The 12,098-nt window shown below is 53.6% G+C and overlaps 1 protein-coding gene across 2 annotated transcripts in view; it reads left to right on the top strand.

Annotated features, from left to right (window-relative positions):
* EDA (ectodysplasin A) overlaps positions 1–7,633 on the top strand; it is a 413,327-nt gene extending 405,694 nt beyond the window's left edge. Inside the window, exons 5-8 of one of the 2 annotated variants that reach the window (XM_027608183.1) lie at positions 1,090–1,124; positions 2,033–2,084; positions 5,004–5,128; positions 6,949–7,633. In XM_027608183.1, coding sequence (XP_027463984.1) covers positions 1,090–1,124; positions 2,033–2,084; positions 5,004–5,128; positions 6,949–7,200 — 464 coding nt within the window. In that variant the 3' untranslated portion in view covers positions 7,201–7,633. Of the gene's footprint in view, positions 1–1,089; positions 1,125–2,032; positions 2,085–5,003; positions 5,135–6,948 lie in introns of both variants that reach the window. The other variant, XM_027608182.1, reaches the window with a different exon arrangement.
* The last annotated feature ends 4,465 nt before the right edge of the window (positions 7,634–12,098 follow it).

The following is a 12,098-nucleotide window of genomic DNA, read 5'->3' as shown; positions in this document are numbered from 1 at the left end:
CCAGTGGGGGATGGATTTGGTTTGCACTGATTTCCAGCATCTAGCACTGCATGTTTACGTCTGATTGGAAACAGGCTATGGAGAGGAAGTTTGGGGACTGGGAGAAATGACAAGCCTTAGAACAGTCTCATCCCATGAACTCTGAAGTGCCTTTCCCGTAGAGGTAGACAAATAGTCGCTGGTGACCAGGGAGTTGGAAACTTACAAGTCACCGGGGCTGGGGAAGAAGCAAATGTGGTCGCTAAGACTGAGGAGCCAAGTGCCTCATGCCACCACATTGCACGTTCAAATAGCGCTGAATCTGTTTGCATCGTTCCTCTTGGGTCCAGGCGGGCATCCAAAAGGTACAGATGCCAATCCAAACCTGCCTGATTGGAACTGACAGGAGTCAGGCTGCCAGAGCTTAGGTCTGTTGTTATTTCCTCCTCCTGCTCCCTTCTTGGATCTTGGGGCTTCAAGGAAATGGACTCTTTACACAGCTGATTTCTCTAGGTCCAAAAATTCTGTAGCTGGACTCAGATCCTTTGACTCATAGTTCAAATTGGGCTAATCAGCATTACTGTGACCGTAAGAGATGGAGTTAGAGGATGGGTTTGGTGTTTTTTTTTGTATCCCAATCTTTCCACGGATACTGAGCACTTGCTGTGTGCAAGAGATATATCGATAAGTGGCCCCTGTTTTCATGGAGTTTGTGTCCCAGGGGAGGAGAGAGATGATCAAAGAAGCAAGATATTTACAAATGGCAATGCTGTCTATGAAGACCATGAAAGAAAGGGAGCGAAAGACTAAAGAAGCAAACGGCACTGTCTCAGGATCCCATAGTGGCAGGAACGCACTCTCCTCTATCTCTACGGGGGGCTTGGTGAGGCTCGCCTTGGGGCCCACGTTAGTGAGAGGCCACTGTCCCTGCTGGACGCTGGACCCACTGAAGAGGCAGGTCAGGGAGGAGTCAGAGAAGGGAAGTAGTTTCCTCTCCCATCCTCCCAGGGCTTGGCTGCCCAGAGCCAGGCTCACCGCCACTCGCTGACTAGCTGAGGAGAGAAAGGGAAGAAGGAGCATGCCCTCTGATTGCCCTGTCCTATTTTGCAGGTGCTGCTGATAAAGCTGGACCTCGAGAAAACCAGGTTGGTTGGGAATTGCTCTCTTCCTGGGGAGGAGGGAAGGCTACCAGGCTAGAACCACCTTCTAGTGGCTCCCGATTAAATTTGCTGAGGCTTTGTTTTGTGAGGATGCCCTAGAGGTCCCGAAGTTGCTCACTCCCATCTCTAGGAATAGAAAAGCTTTGCCTCAGGGCCTGCCTTTAACTCAGTCTTGCCACGGCCATTTTTCCATTTTTCCCCATTGCACGGAAGACAGAAGGTCACCATATCCAAGCTCAGTCGTCCTCTGAAATGAGCTGCCAGTCAGGCCTATCCACCTGAGCCTCCGACTTCGCAACCACACCAGACACCTTGTCGGCACTCAGACCGCCTGGGATCAGGAGCTTGAAAATCAGCCAACCAGCTCCAGGCCAAACCCAGCCTGGGCTTCTGCCTTCAGGGCCTGAAGGGCTCCTCCCTGTCTTGGAGCCTCCTAATCTGTCTGTATTGGCAAATTCTGCGGCCTTGCCTTCTCTCATCTCAGCCTCCCTCCCTCACTACAGCTGTTTGGCCACAGTCATAAATCTACACAGCTGCACAGTGCTCGATGGCTTGCAGGGAATTTTACATCCATCGCCTCATTTGATCTTCAAACATCCCTGTAAGAGAGGCCAGACAGAGATTCTTAAAATCCCCATTTCACAGTCAGGGAAATGAGGCTCCTCTGAGGCACTGCATTCCGCTGAGGTCATGTAGCCAGGAAGTGGCGGAGCTGTAGATCACATCAGCCACCTGCAGAGATGTGGTCGCTGGCATCCCAGGACAGGAGAAAGGGATCCGAATTGGGAAATGAAAGCGGACTGGAAGTCAGAGGTGGGAACATGGTAACTGGTGGCTGAGTGGGCAGCCATTTCTCTCAGTGACTACTCTCTCTATCCTTCTCATCCTCCCAGCCAGCTGTGGTGCATCTGCAGGGCCAAGGGTCAGCAATTCAAGTCAAGAATGGTAAGAGTCAAAGTAGGCTCTCTCCCCTAAGAGGAGCTTCTCCATCTTCCTTGGCGGCGGCAGCCTTCATGGAGTCACCAGCCTAGCTCCTCCCGGGCCCCTTGGAGTACCCTGGGCGGTAGGGGGCCATTCGCTGCGCAGTCTGCCCTCTACTGGCTGTCCTGGGTAATTGCTTGCACCTAGACCGGTCGCTACACACAAATTGCATGTAGAATCACTGATGAGGAAGCCGAAAAGGACTTTGAGACATCATGGAATTAGGGATTTCTTGGCAGGTGGAGGTTGTATCAGCGTCACCAAGGGGATATGTGTAGTTTGATCAACATTTTCACAATACAAGCTAGAGAAGGTAAAACTACAGAAAATTAATTTCTTGTCTGATGGGTCTCCACAATAAACGGGTGGAGGAAGCATTTCGGGGCGGGCGGGCGGTGGGGAATGCATGTCAGACTCTCCAGGGAGTATGAGATGTTAATATCTATAAGAAGGGGAAACAGGTTTAAGGGGGTTAAGAAAACTGGCTTAACAATTAGAGAAAGACAATTATATGATCTCACTGATAGGTGGAATTTGAGAAACAAGGCAGAGGATCATGGGGGAAGAGTGGAATAAATGAAACAAGACGAAGCCATAAAAATTTTTTTTTAAAAAGAAAACTGACTTAATGTAATCCCTGCATTTAAAAGATGGGGAACCAGAGTCCCAGCGAGAATGGATAATACCATAAGAAATCATACTGCCTTATATTTGGACTGTCCTTTGGAGTTTTCAACATGCGTTCTTTTGTCTTTCTTTTTTAAAGAGTTCATTTATTTGAGAGAGAGCACGAGCAGGGGGGAGGGGCAGAGGGAGAGGGAGAAGCAGGCTCCCCGCTGAGCAGGGAGCCTGATGCGGGACTCGATCCCAGGACCCTGGGATCATGACCCAAGCCGAAGGCAGACACTTAACCGACTGAACCACCCAAGCACCCCTTGTCTTTCATTTCATGTGATCCTCACAACAACCCTATGATGTAGCTATTAGTTCCTTTTTAAAGAAATAGAAACTGAAGCTCAGAGAAGTTAAATTAACTGGCCCAAGAGCTCAGTTAAGCGCAGGAGCTAGGATTCAAAGCTATGTCTGTCTCTTTCCACGGCACTGGGCTACTTCAGTGATGTGCATACACTCCACTGAATGATTAGGTTCAATTTCTTCCCTGAAGAGACATGAACATTCATTAAAGAACAGCACTTTGAAATAATGTCCAGTCCCCAGGGTGCACACAGCCTAAAACGCCTGAACCCCCAGGAGCCTCAGGAAGCAGCAAGCCAGCCAAGATGCCAGACGCTTACGGAGCGTGGAGCAGAAGGGAGGGGCTCTGAGTGCAGAAACAGTAGATGAAGTTTAAGAAACCTGATGCATGGGGACAGCTCCTAAGAGCCCAGTCCGTCCCGAACTGGCTGTGCTGAGCTGCCCTAATGATTGGGCTTAGCCACATCCTGGACTGCCACCTGGATGCCTGAAATGTAATGGCCTCCAAAGTAGAAGTCGGAACAGAATAGTAGAAAAAAACCCAAGGCATCCTGCTGGGACCAGGGGCCTTGGGCCCTGGGGCCCTGGATGGGCCATAATCACCCTCTGTCCAGGGAGCAGTGAGACAGGCAGGAAATAGACTTGTCTGGGTGGACGTGTGGCCTCCATGCTTAGTCTATGCCCGAAGCTACGGATTTTGCTCCCACTACCGCACAACAAGACTGGTTCCAACCCCTCGGGGCCAATGCTGATCTTTAGTTGCACCAAAAACAGAAGGGAGGGGGACAGAGCAGTCACTTGGAGGGGCTGAGCCAGGGCATCTCTTCCGAACTCCTGTCCCCACCCACTATCACCTCGAGGGACGATGACCACCTATTCCAGAAGGCCAGTTTCCTCACACCTCCAAGAGGCAAGCCTCCTGAGACTAGCCAAAGATGGACATTCACAACATAATTTCTTGGGTGGAGCATGGAGGGTTTTGAGGGGAGAAGGCCCCCAGGGCTTGGATTCTCTCCTCCAGTGGTAGTAAGGAACATCCCTCTTTCTGCAGGATTGAAAGGGAAGCTTTTCCTCCACCTTCACATACTGGCTCTCACTGTCCAGCAAAGGTGGTAGGACTCCGCCTCTGCCCCCAATGGGGTTGGGCTGACAGATGCTTTACCAGAGGTGCCTCGGCTCCCAGACACCCTCGCCAGCCCCTGGGCTGCTTGGTGGTCTATCCCTCACTCTCGTAAAGATCCCCCTCTCCTATGGGGCCTTAGTACTGGTGACCACTCAATCCAGCTGCCGTGAAGTCTGACTCACCCCCGAACCCTAACGTTCTCCGGATAGACAATTCCTTGGACTGAGTGGTTTCCTGGGGGACGGGGGCCGGGGAGGGGGGAGGCAGGGAAGCCTTCCAGAAAGGAGTGGGCATGAAGGAACTGTAAAAAGGAATCTTGAAAGAAGAACAAAACCCACGAACCTGAGACACAGGGGAGGGATTCAGGAGCTATGGCTAGAGAAATAGAATGGAATAATAAGACCTAGCCTGCCACTCAGTGTCTGAATTTTGCCTGCGCAGGCCCCAGAACAACAATGAAAATAGGGCAGCATGCCCACTCTCTTCTTGCCCTCACCCCCAACTCCAGCTAGGTGTTGGTTAAAGACCCTACCAGATGGAGGGGTCAGGAAAGGAGAGAGGGAGACAGACAATTGGACCCCAGGGGCCTGAGGCAGGCCTGGCAGCTGCTCGACAAACAACGCTTTCTCTGCTTCCAAATGCTGTTCTTAAAGCTTGGCCTCTGGGGCTCTCCACTTCACACTGGGATAGGGGTGGGGTGGAGGGGATGCCGCTCGATGTCTCTTGTTTCTATTGCCCAGATTATTCTGACATGTACTGAGTGACTGCCCTTCTCTCATACTGAGATCTTTCAGGTGGAGTGCTCAATGACTGGTCTCGCATCACCATGAACCCCAAGGTGTTTAAGCTACATCCCCGCAGCGGGGAGCTGGAGGTACTGGTGGACGGCACCTACTTCATCTATAGTCAGGTAGAAGTGAGTACGGTCTCAGGCCTAACTCTTCTTATATCCAGAATGCAGATCCGGTGCAGGCCACATAGGGGCACTGTGGAGCCAGCCAAGACCTGCTAACTTCCCGCTTTCTAGGGGACTGGGGTGGGGGCACTACGCTGGGAGGGAGTTGAAAGGAGGAAAGAGAGAAGGGCCTATTTGGGTTGGGGTCCCCCCCCACGGCCGGTTATCCTTGAAAAAACAGCACAGGGGCCCCTCCCACACCCTGCCATCTGATCTCCTCCTGCTGGGCCCCAGGCCCCTGTTTCCCCAATGAGCTGTTTGGTTCTACTGCCAAACTCCATCTCTGTGTCAGTATATGACCTTGGAGGGTCGGTTGCAGGGCTGCTTCCCCTGCACGTTAGCTTCATGCTAAATAGTGCTCCTGCAGGCTTTCTCTCCACCTCAAAACCATTTTTGACGGTCTTTCCTTCCTCTTTCTCCCGTTTGCTTGTCCACCTTTCTGTGTGTCTGTCATTCCCTCCTCCATCCTGCCGCCATGCTCCCAGCCCTTTTGGCCCTGGGTTTCTGTCCGTGTCCTGCCCCCACGCCTGCTCCCCAGGTCTGCCCATCCACTCCCGCCCCTGTTGTTTGCCTCCACTGGATTGGCTCCTCAGAGCTAGAGGTTAGACGAGCCCTGAGGTTGGGGCTTCTGTGGGGTGGGCAGTGAGCAGGCGGATGGACAGAAGGACTGTGTAGCTAACAGAAGGGTCTCACGGGAGAGTGGCCAGAGAAGGTGGGTTAACAAGCATTCGCTCAGCCCACCAGGCATCCTGGCCCAGCTTGGGTCCTGACCCAAGAAATCATGTGGCACCTGAATACACCACTCCCTCCCGAAGAGCCTATGGAGGAGCAACCTTTCATAAAGTGATTTAGGATGACCTATGGGAGAAGGGGCACATGGGTATAATCTCATTGTCCTATAGACCATTTCTCCTAAGGTCCTTTTTTTGGGGGAGGGGGGAGTAGGGAATCAAAGCTTGGGTGGGGTATTTTCTGGGCCCAGAATAGATTGGAAGTGGCCTCAGGCCTTGAACACCGTGAAAACTGGGAAAATCCCCCTTGAAACCAGGCCACTGAATATGGGTTGGCACCTCCCTCTGGCCACAAAGTCAGGGGCCTGTGTTTTGTCCTTCCAAATTCTTTAGCTTATCTCTGGTGTATAGCACTCCGTCTCTCCACATGTGTTTCCTTAATCATCAGAGGGCCAAGGGGCACTGCAAAAATCAGGGAGAGAAATTCAGTCACGGGGGAGGGCAAGCTGCAAGCTGAGTGAGCAGCCGGCCCTAAAGAGCTGAAGAAATGGCAAGTTGTTACCGTGCCCTCTCTGGGGAATCAGCAACTTCCAAGGTCAGCCACAGATAGTCCTTGGGGCACGGCACGGGAAGTCAATTTGTATCCATTTGTCTGTAGCACTGACTGAGCCCCTACTGTGTGCAGAGAGCACCGTGCCTCTTGCCAGGGCTGGGCCGAGCAGGGCGGAAGGCAGGGGAGGGGCTGGGAGAGCTACCGGAGGGAGAAAGGGCTGGTTCCTGCCCTCACAGAGCTGACAACCGGCGTGCTATTGGAAAGAGATTTGCTCAGCCCCCTGAGCCCCACGGAGTGGGGGAAGCGCAGCGGATCAGCCCATCATCTTGCCTTTCCTGTTGACCAACTCACACGCCCTCAGGTGGCACTGCCCCCCTTCACAAGGTGTGCAGGCAGCTCGTCTGAGAAGGTCCTGTCTGTCCATCGCAGGGAAGGGCCCCACCCTCCCCTTCCTCTCTCCCCCAATCCCTTCTTGTTGCCTCTCACCCCAGGTCTATTACATCAACTTCACCGACTTTGCCAGCTACGAGGTGGTGGTGGATGAGAAGCCCTTCCTGCAGTGTACCCGCAGCATCGAGACGGGCAAGACCAACTACAACACTTGCTACACCGCGGGGGTCTGCCTGCTCAAAGCCCGGCAGAAGATTGCCGTGAAGATGGTGCATGCCGACATCTCTATCAATATGAGCAAGCACACCACCTTCTTTGGGGCCATCAGGCTGGGCGAGGCCCCTGCGTCCTAGATTCCCTCCCCCTGCCCCTTTTCTGTCCCTGCCCGCGCCCCTGCCCCAGGGTTGGGAGCCGGGACTCCCAGAACCTCTCAGTGCTGCTGTGGAGTGAGGTGCTATGGGTGTCGCAGCCACAGAGATCAATATCACGGGGCTATTTATTCATCAGGATGATGAGGCCCGCTTGGCTTTCCAGAATGACCTTGAGTTCACAGGATGTTTGACGGAGCCCCAGAGTTTGCAGGAAGGAGGACCTTCTTCCTTGGTTCCGTGTGTCAACTGGCTTATGGCTCAGCGCCTCAACCTCAAGGTCCCTGTTGTCAGAGTGATTGTTTCTTGCACTAACATGGGGTTTCCGGGGCAGCAGGCAAGAGAAAGCAAAGGTGGACTCCAGACCGTGGGGGCAAGCCTCTCACCCTTAGGGGCTGCCGTTCCTCTCTTGGGTAGAGCTGGGGGGCAAGGGTGGGGCGGGAGGGGAGTGGTGAAGCCTACGCAGAGGGGTGGGGAGGGGAAAGGCGGGTGCTGGTGGCAGAGACCCAGGGAGAAACCTGCCAAGCAGGCATCCTCAGTAGTGGAAGGCTTCTTGCTGCCCTGCGCTGCAGCCTGCCGGAGGGTCGGGGCCGGGGGGTGCTCTTCCCCCTGGGGCTGAGAGCCAACTCGCGGCAGCTTGCTGGGCTTTGGGGGACAGGAGGTTTGCCCTTCTTGGAGCAGTGGCAGGGAATGGCCACGCCTCCGCCTGCCCAAGAACCTGAAGGCATACTTGGGGCCACGTGCCTTTCACTTTGTTTACAGCCATGTTCCACGCTCAGAAAAATCTCTGGGTTCCCTTCCAGTTGCCCCCTTTCCCAGCCTGACCAGAACTCCTGTCTTCTTTCGCCACAGAGCCTACCTCTGTCTAAGACAGGTGCCTTACCTGGGACCTGTGCTTATGTGAGTCTGGGATACTCTTTCGATGACCTGGGCGCAAAGAGATTTTTCCATTTATTAAGCAACACAAATATTCATCTAGTCGAGTTGTGTCTGGGGGCAAAGGGTTGGACTGGATGACCTCCAGGAGTCCCTTCAAATTCGAATATTTAGGCAGCTTCCACGATAGCCTACGAAAATTCCCAAACCCCAGCCTGCCCCCGGGGCATTAGCAAGGCAGAACTTTTCTGCCTGACCCCAAAAGGGCAAGAAGTGGGATAGGGCGGTGGGTTTTTTTCCTCAAGTTTGCTGTGACCCAAGGGGTCATTAGCCTAGGCCCTATCCAAAAGGACAGCAGCCGATGCCCTACTGACCCACCTTTCTTCACTCTCGCTTCAGAAAGCCATAGCGGAGTCACCAGAGATCCCAGTGCTGATTGCCTGAATCCAGGCTCAAGAGAAGCCAGCAGCTAGGCGTCGGGCCAGGCTCTGCCCTGTAGCCAGGTCCAAAAACACCGTACCCACCACACCCCCCCCGACCCCAAGTTCCCCACTGGATCATATAGTGGGACCATTCAAGGGCCTTATCTCTCACTGCCAGGGGCCAGCCTGGTTTCTGGATGCTGGGTCCAGCCCAAAGCTGGGGAAGGCCAACGTTGTACAGTGTGCTACTGTCACTCCCGAAGTGAGTTTCCTTTGGAGGAGATGGTTTAAGTCCCCTCGGGCAGCTGAAATCCACCAAGAACAGGTATTCATTTCTCCACTGTACCTTCCCTTTCCAAACAACTGTAATGCTCGGCCCTTGGTGGGTTTTGGGCCAACAGGGGTGGGTTATGCCGCCATCATCTGGCTGCTGATGACAGCCTTGCGACCCCAGGTGGGGTGAACTTGAGGCATGTGTCTGGCCCAGGCTTCTGGAAAGTGCCTTAGATAGTCCTCGGTTGTAGCGAGAACTGAAGGGATCCTCTCCTTCAGGTTTGGAAGGTACTTTCTCTCTCATTATCTCCTTTGAGGATGCTATGAACCCCATTGTGTAGACAAGGCTCTGAGAGGTGAAGTGCTTTGCCCAGGATCCCAACCAGTTTAAGCCACAGGCCTGGGGCTTTGGCCAGGTCTGCCTCCGAAGCCATTCCATTATGCTGCAGCATTGTGTTGAATGTGCGGTCTAGAGAGAACCAATAAAAATAGGAATAAGGACCTCAAACCCTTCAGCATCCCGGAGAGAAACCCAGACACATGCGTTTTTGTTCCTTGATGGTAATTCCTTGATGTTCTTTTGGCTGCTGGGGGCTTTGTGGCAAAAAGAGTAGGGCATTTCTTTGGGAAACAGCTCCCGTGGTCAGAATTGTCTTGGCACCACGTCTAAGCAGCAGGCCTCCAGTACCCACAGAACTGTACCCCTTATGCTCTCCCACCCTCCCCGTCGTGTACGGAGCCCCTGCTGTGGGCAAGAGCCTCCGCTGGTTACCCTACAGACAGATCACGGGAGCTGGTCCACTTCCCACAGCTACTAAGTGACCCCTTGGCTCTTTCTACCATCCCACAGAGAGCCTTGTTCTACCAGGATGTCTCCTGATGGAGGAAAGGCCCAAGAGAGAGGCCTAAAGGACATTCTGACACCCATCCTGAGGTCCAGCTATGGAGGGGATTATGGGGGGGCTAGGTTTCACAGAGGACCCTGTATTCATTGTGACCCCTCAAAAGGAGCTAGAGGGAAGGAGGCGAGGAAGGAAGCAACAGACAGCTGGGGTGACGCAATTTACTAGCAAGAGGATGTGGGAATAGATATACGGTCTGGAATGGCGCTGCCGTGAGTTCACCAGAGGGCCGGGGCTAGCGTGGAGAATGAGATGAGGACATCTGTGAGCAAGCAGATGGCAGAGGTTTGAAGGAGAGTGGCATGGCAGGGGCCTTGGCCAGCTGCTTGGGCTTCAACAGCCAAGGCCAGCGTACGAGGCATTTGTTGGGGGCAGCTCAGCTCCTGGTTCCTTGGGAAATGTCATCTTTGCCTTCTGTCCCCACTCATCCATCCTGAGCCAAATTCCTTTTGCCTAAGCAAGAAAGGGCTAGGAACCCTGGAGGCAAACGGAGACTTGGATCCCCGGGCAAGTACGTATGTTTTATGTAACTTCCGGTGGATGCAAATAGAGTCAGGGACCTTCAGAGCAAGACCCAGAGGCCCAGAGATGGAAGGTGACCTGGCCAAGGTGAACGAGCCCTGACCTGCAGACTCAAAGGAGTGAGGGGGTGGAGCGGTCTCTGTCCCGCACAGACCCCTCCTTTCTTCTACCCCCAAACTCAAGGCTGGAAGTGCTTGGCCCCCTTCAGGAGCCCCGCCAGGCAGGGGAAAGAGTTGCTGCAGCCATCTGAACTCTCTCCCGCCCCCCTCCCCCGCCCCGAGGCATTCTCCCTGCCCCGGTCTCTGGACTGGAAGTTTCTGGGGGCTGGCCCGATACCAGGAAGTCCCGAGGCTACCCAGCACTGCCTCAGCCTCCCTCCCTGCCCACAGAGAGGCTCCCCTAGGCCGCAGTGAGCACAAAGAAGGAAGCAGATTGTTTCTTTTAACTCCTGTCGGGGCTCTCTCCAAGGGGACTCGGGATGTGGCATTTCTTGATTCAAAAAACTTTCACCTGGGGTGGGGGGGTGGCTTTGTGGTGAGAATGGCCTGGAGCAGGCCCCGTGCTGCTTTGGGGGGTCGGCATCCAGTGTGAGATACTATGTATATAAACTATATATAATGTATATAAACTGGGATGTAAGTTTGTGTAAATTAATGGTTCGTTCTTTGCAAATAAAGCTTTTTTTCCTCCCCCTTATTCTCGAAATCGACTTAAGCACTTCCTATGTGCCAGGTGCTTCTTGGCAAGTGTGGCCACACGTGAGCTAGGGGAAGGGCCAAGGCACCCATCTCAGAGGGGGCAACCAAAGGAAGGAGGTCTGAAGTTCCTGTCAGAACCTCCCACATCCTGTCTGTGTCCCAGACCACACACGCCCCCATCCCTGTCACCTTAGGTCTTTTCCTGTCACTGCCTGTCCAGTAAGCTAGAGGGCCTGCAGGAAAGAATTGCTGTCCCGAGCCAGAGACACAGCATGGAGGTTCCCTCAGCCTGACACTGCAGAATCCATAACAGACGTTTCAGGCCTGAGCCCCCAACAGCTTGGGAAGATGCAGCCTCCAGCTCCCCATGATGTCTCATCCCATTTTGCGGATGAGGAGACCAATGCTCGGGAAGTTTAAGCGGCTCACCCAAGGTCACCCAACTATAGAAAGGCTACTTCAACGTTCAAAGAGCTGCTGACAAGATCTTACACCGTACACTTTCTTTTAAACATAGAGATGCCGTGAAATTGAGGACAGAGTCTGCTCAAGGATAGGAAGTGGGCAAAGTGATTGGAGGAGGATAATTTGGGGTAGCTGTCCAATGTACAAAGGTCAATCACATTCAGTATCATTGGCCTTCCCAGTAGCCTCTGAGGTAATCAGGGGAGGGATTCTGGGTCCCGTGTTACAGGTGAGGAAGCTCAGGCTCAGAGATGACAGACTGTCCCATGTCACATGGCTTGAAGGCGGTGGAGCCTGAACTCCCAAGCGCACTGTGTCTCAAGGCATCCAGTTCCGCAGGAGCCTCGATGCCAGGAGATGGGGCTGCTTGAAAGAGAAGCAAAGCCATGAACAGGGATCCTAGGCCCTTAAAAGCAATGAGTTGGACCACAAGCAGTATCAGAAGAGGAGCTATATTATTTTCTTTATTTCCTGAGGGAGACTTCAGGATACCTCTCACCTAGGGCTTTCCCTGCCTTTTGGGGCTGTTTCCCCTGTAGCCCCAAGGTAAAGGCAGAGAAGAGCTGGAAGGCAGTGAGAGATGAAGGAAGAAGAGGGGCCTGGAGGACAGCCTCATATTGAGGACTTGCCAAATCAGGAGCAGGAGGCCCACATGTGACACTAGTCCTCCTGTTTCACAGGTTCTACACCTTCCGGCCAGGCCGAGAAGCTGCTGGTGATGTCTG

The sequence above is a fragment of the Zalophus californianus genome, chromosome X (genome assembly GCF_009762305.2).
Source record: "Zalophus californianus isolate mZalCal1 chromosome X, mZalCal1.pri.v2, whole genome shotgun sequence".
Taxonomy (NCBI): Eukaryota; Metazoa; Chordata; class Mammalia; order Carnivora; family Otariidae; genus Zalophus; species Zalophus californianus.
The sequence above is the reverse complement of the archived record's forward strand: the minus strand, read 5'-3'. Positions and strand labels throughout refer to the sequence as shown.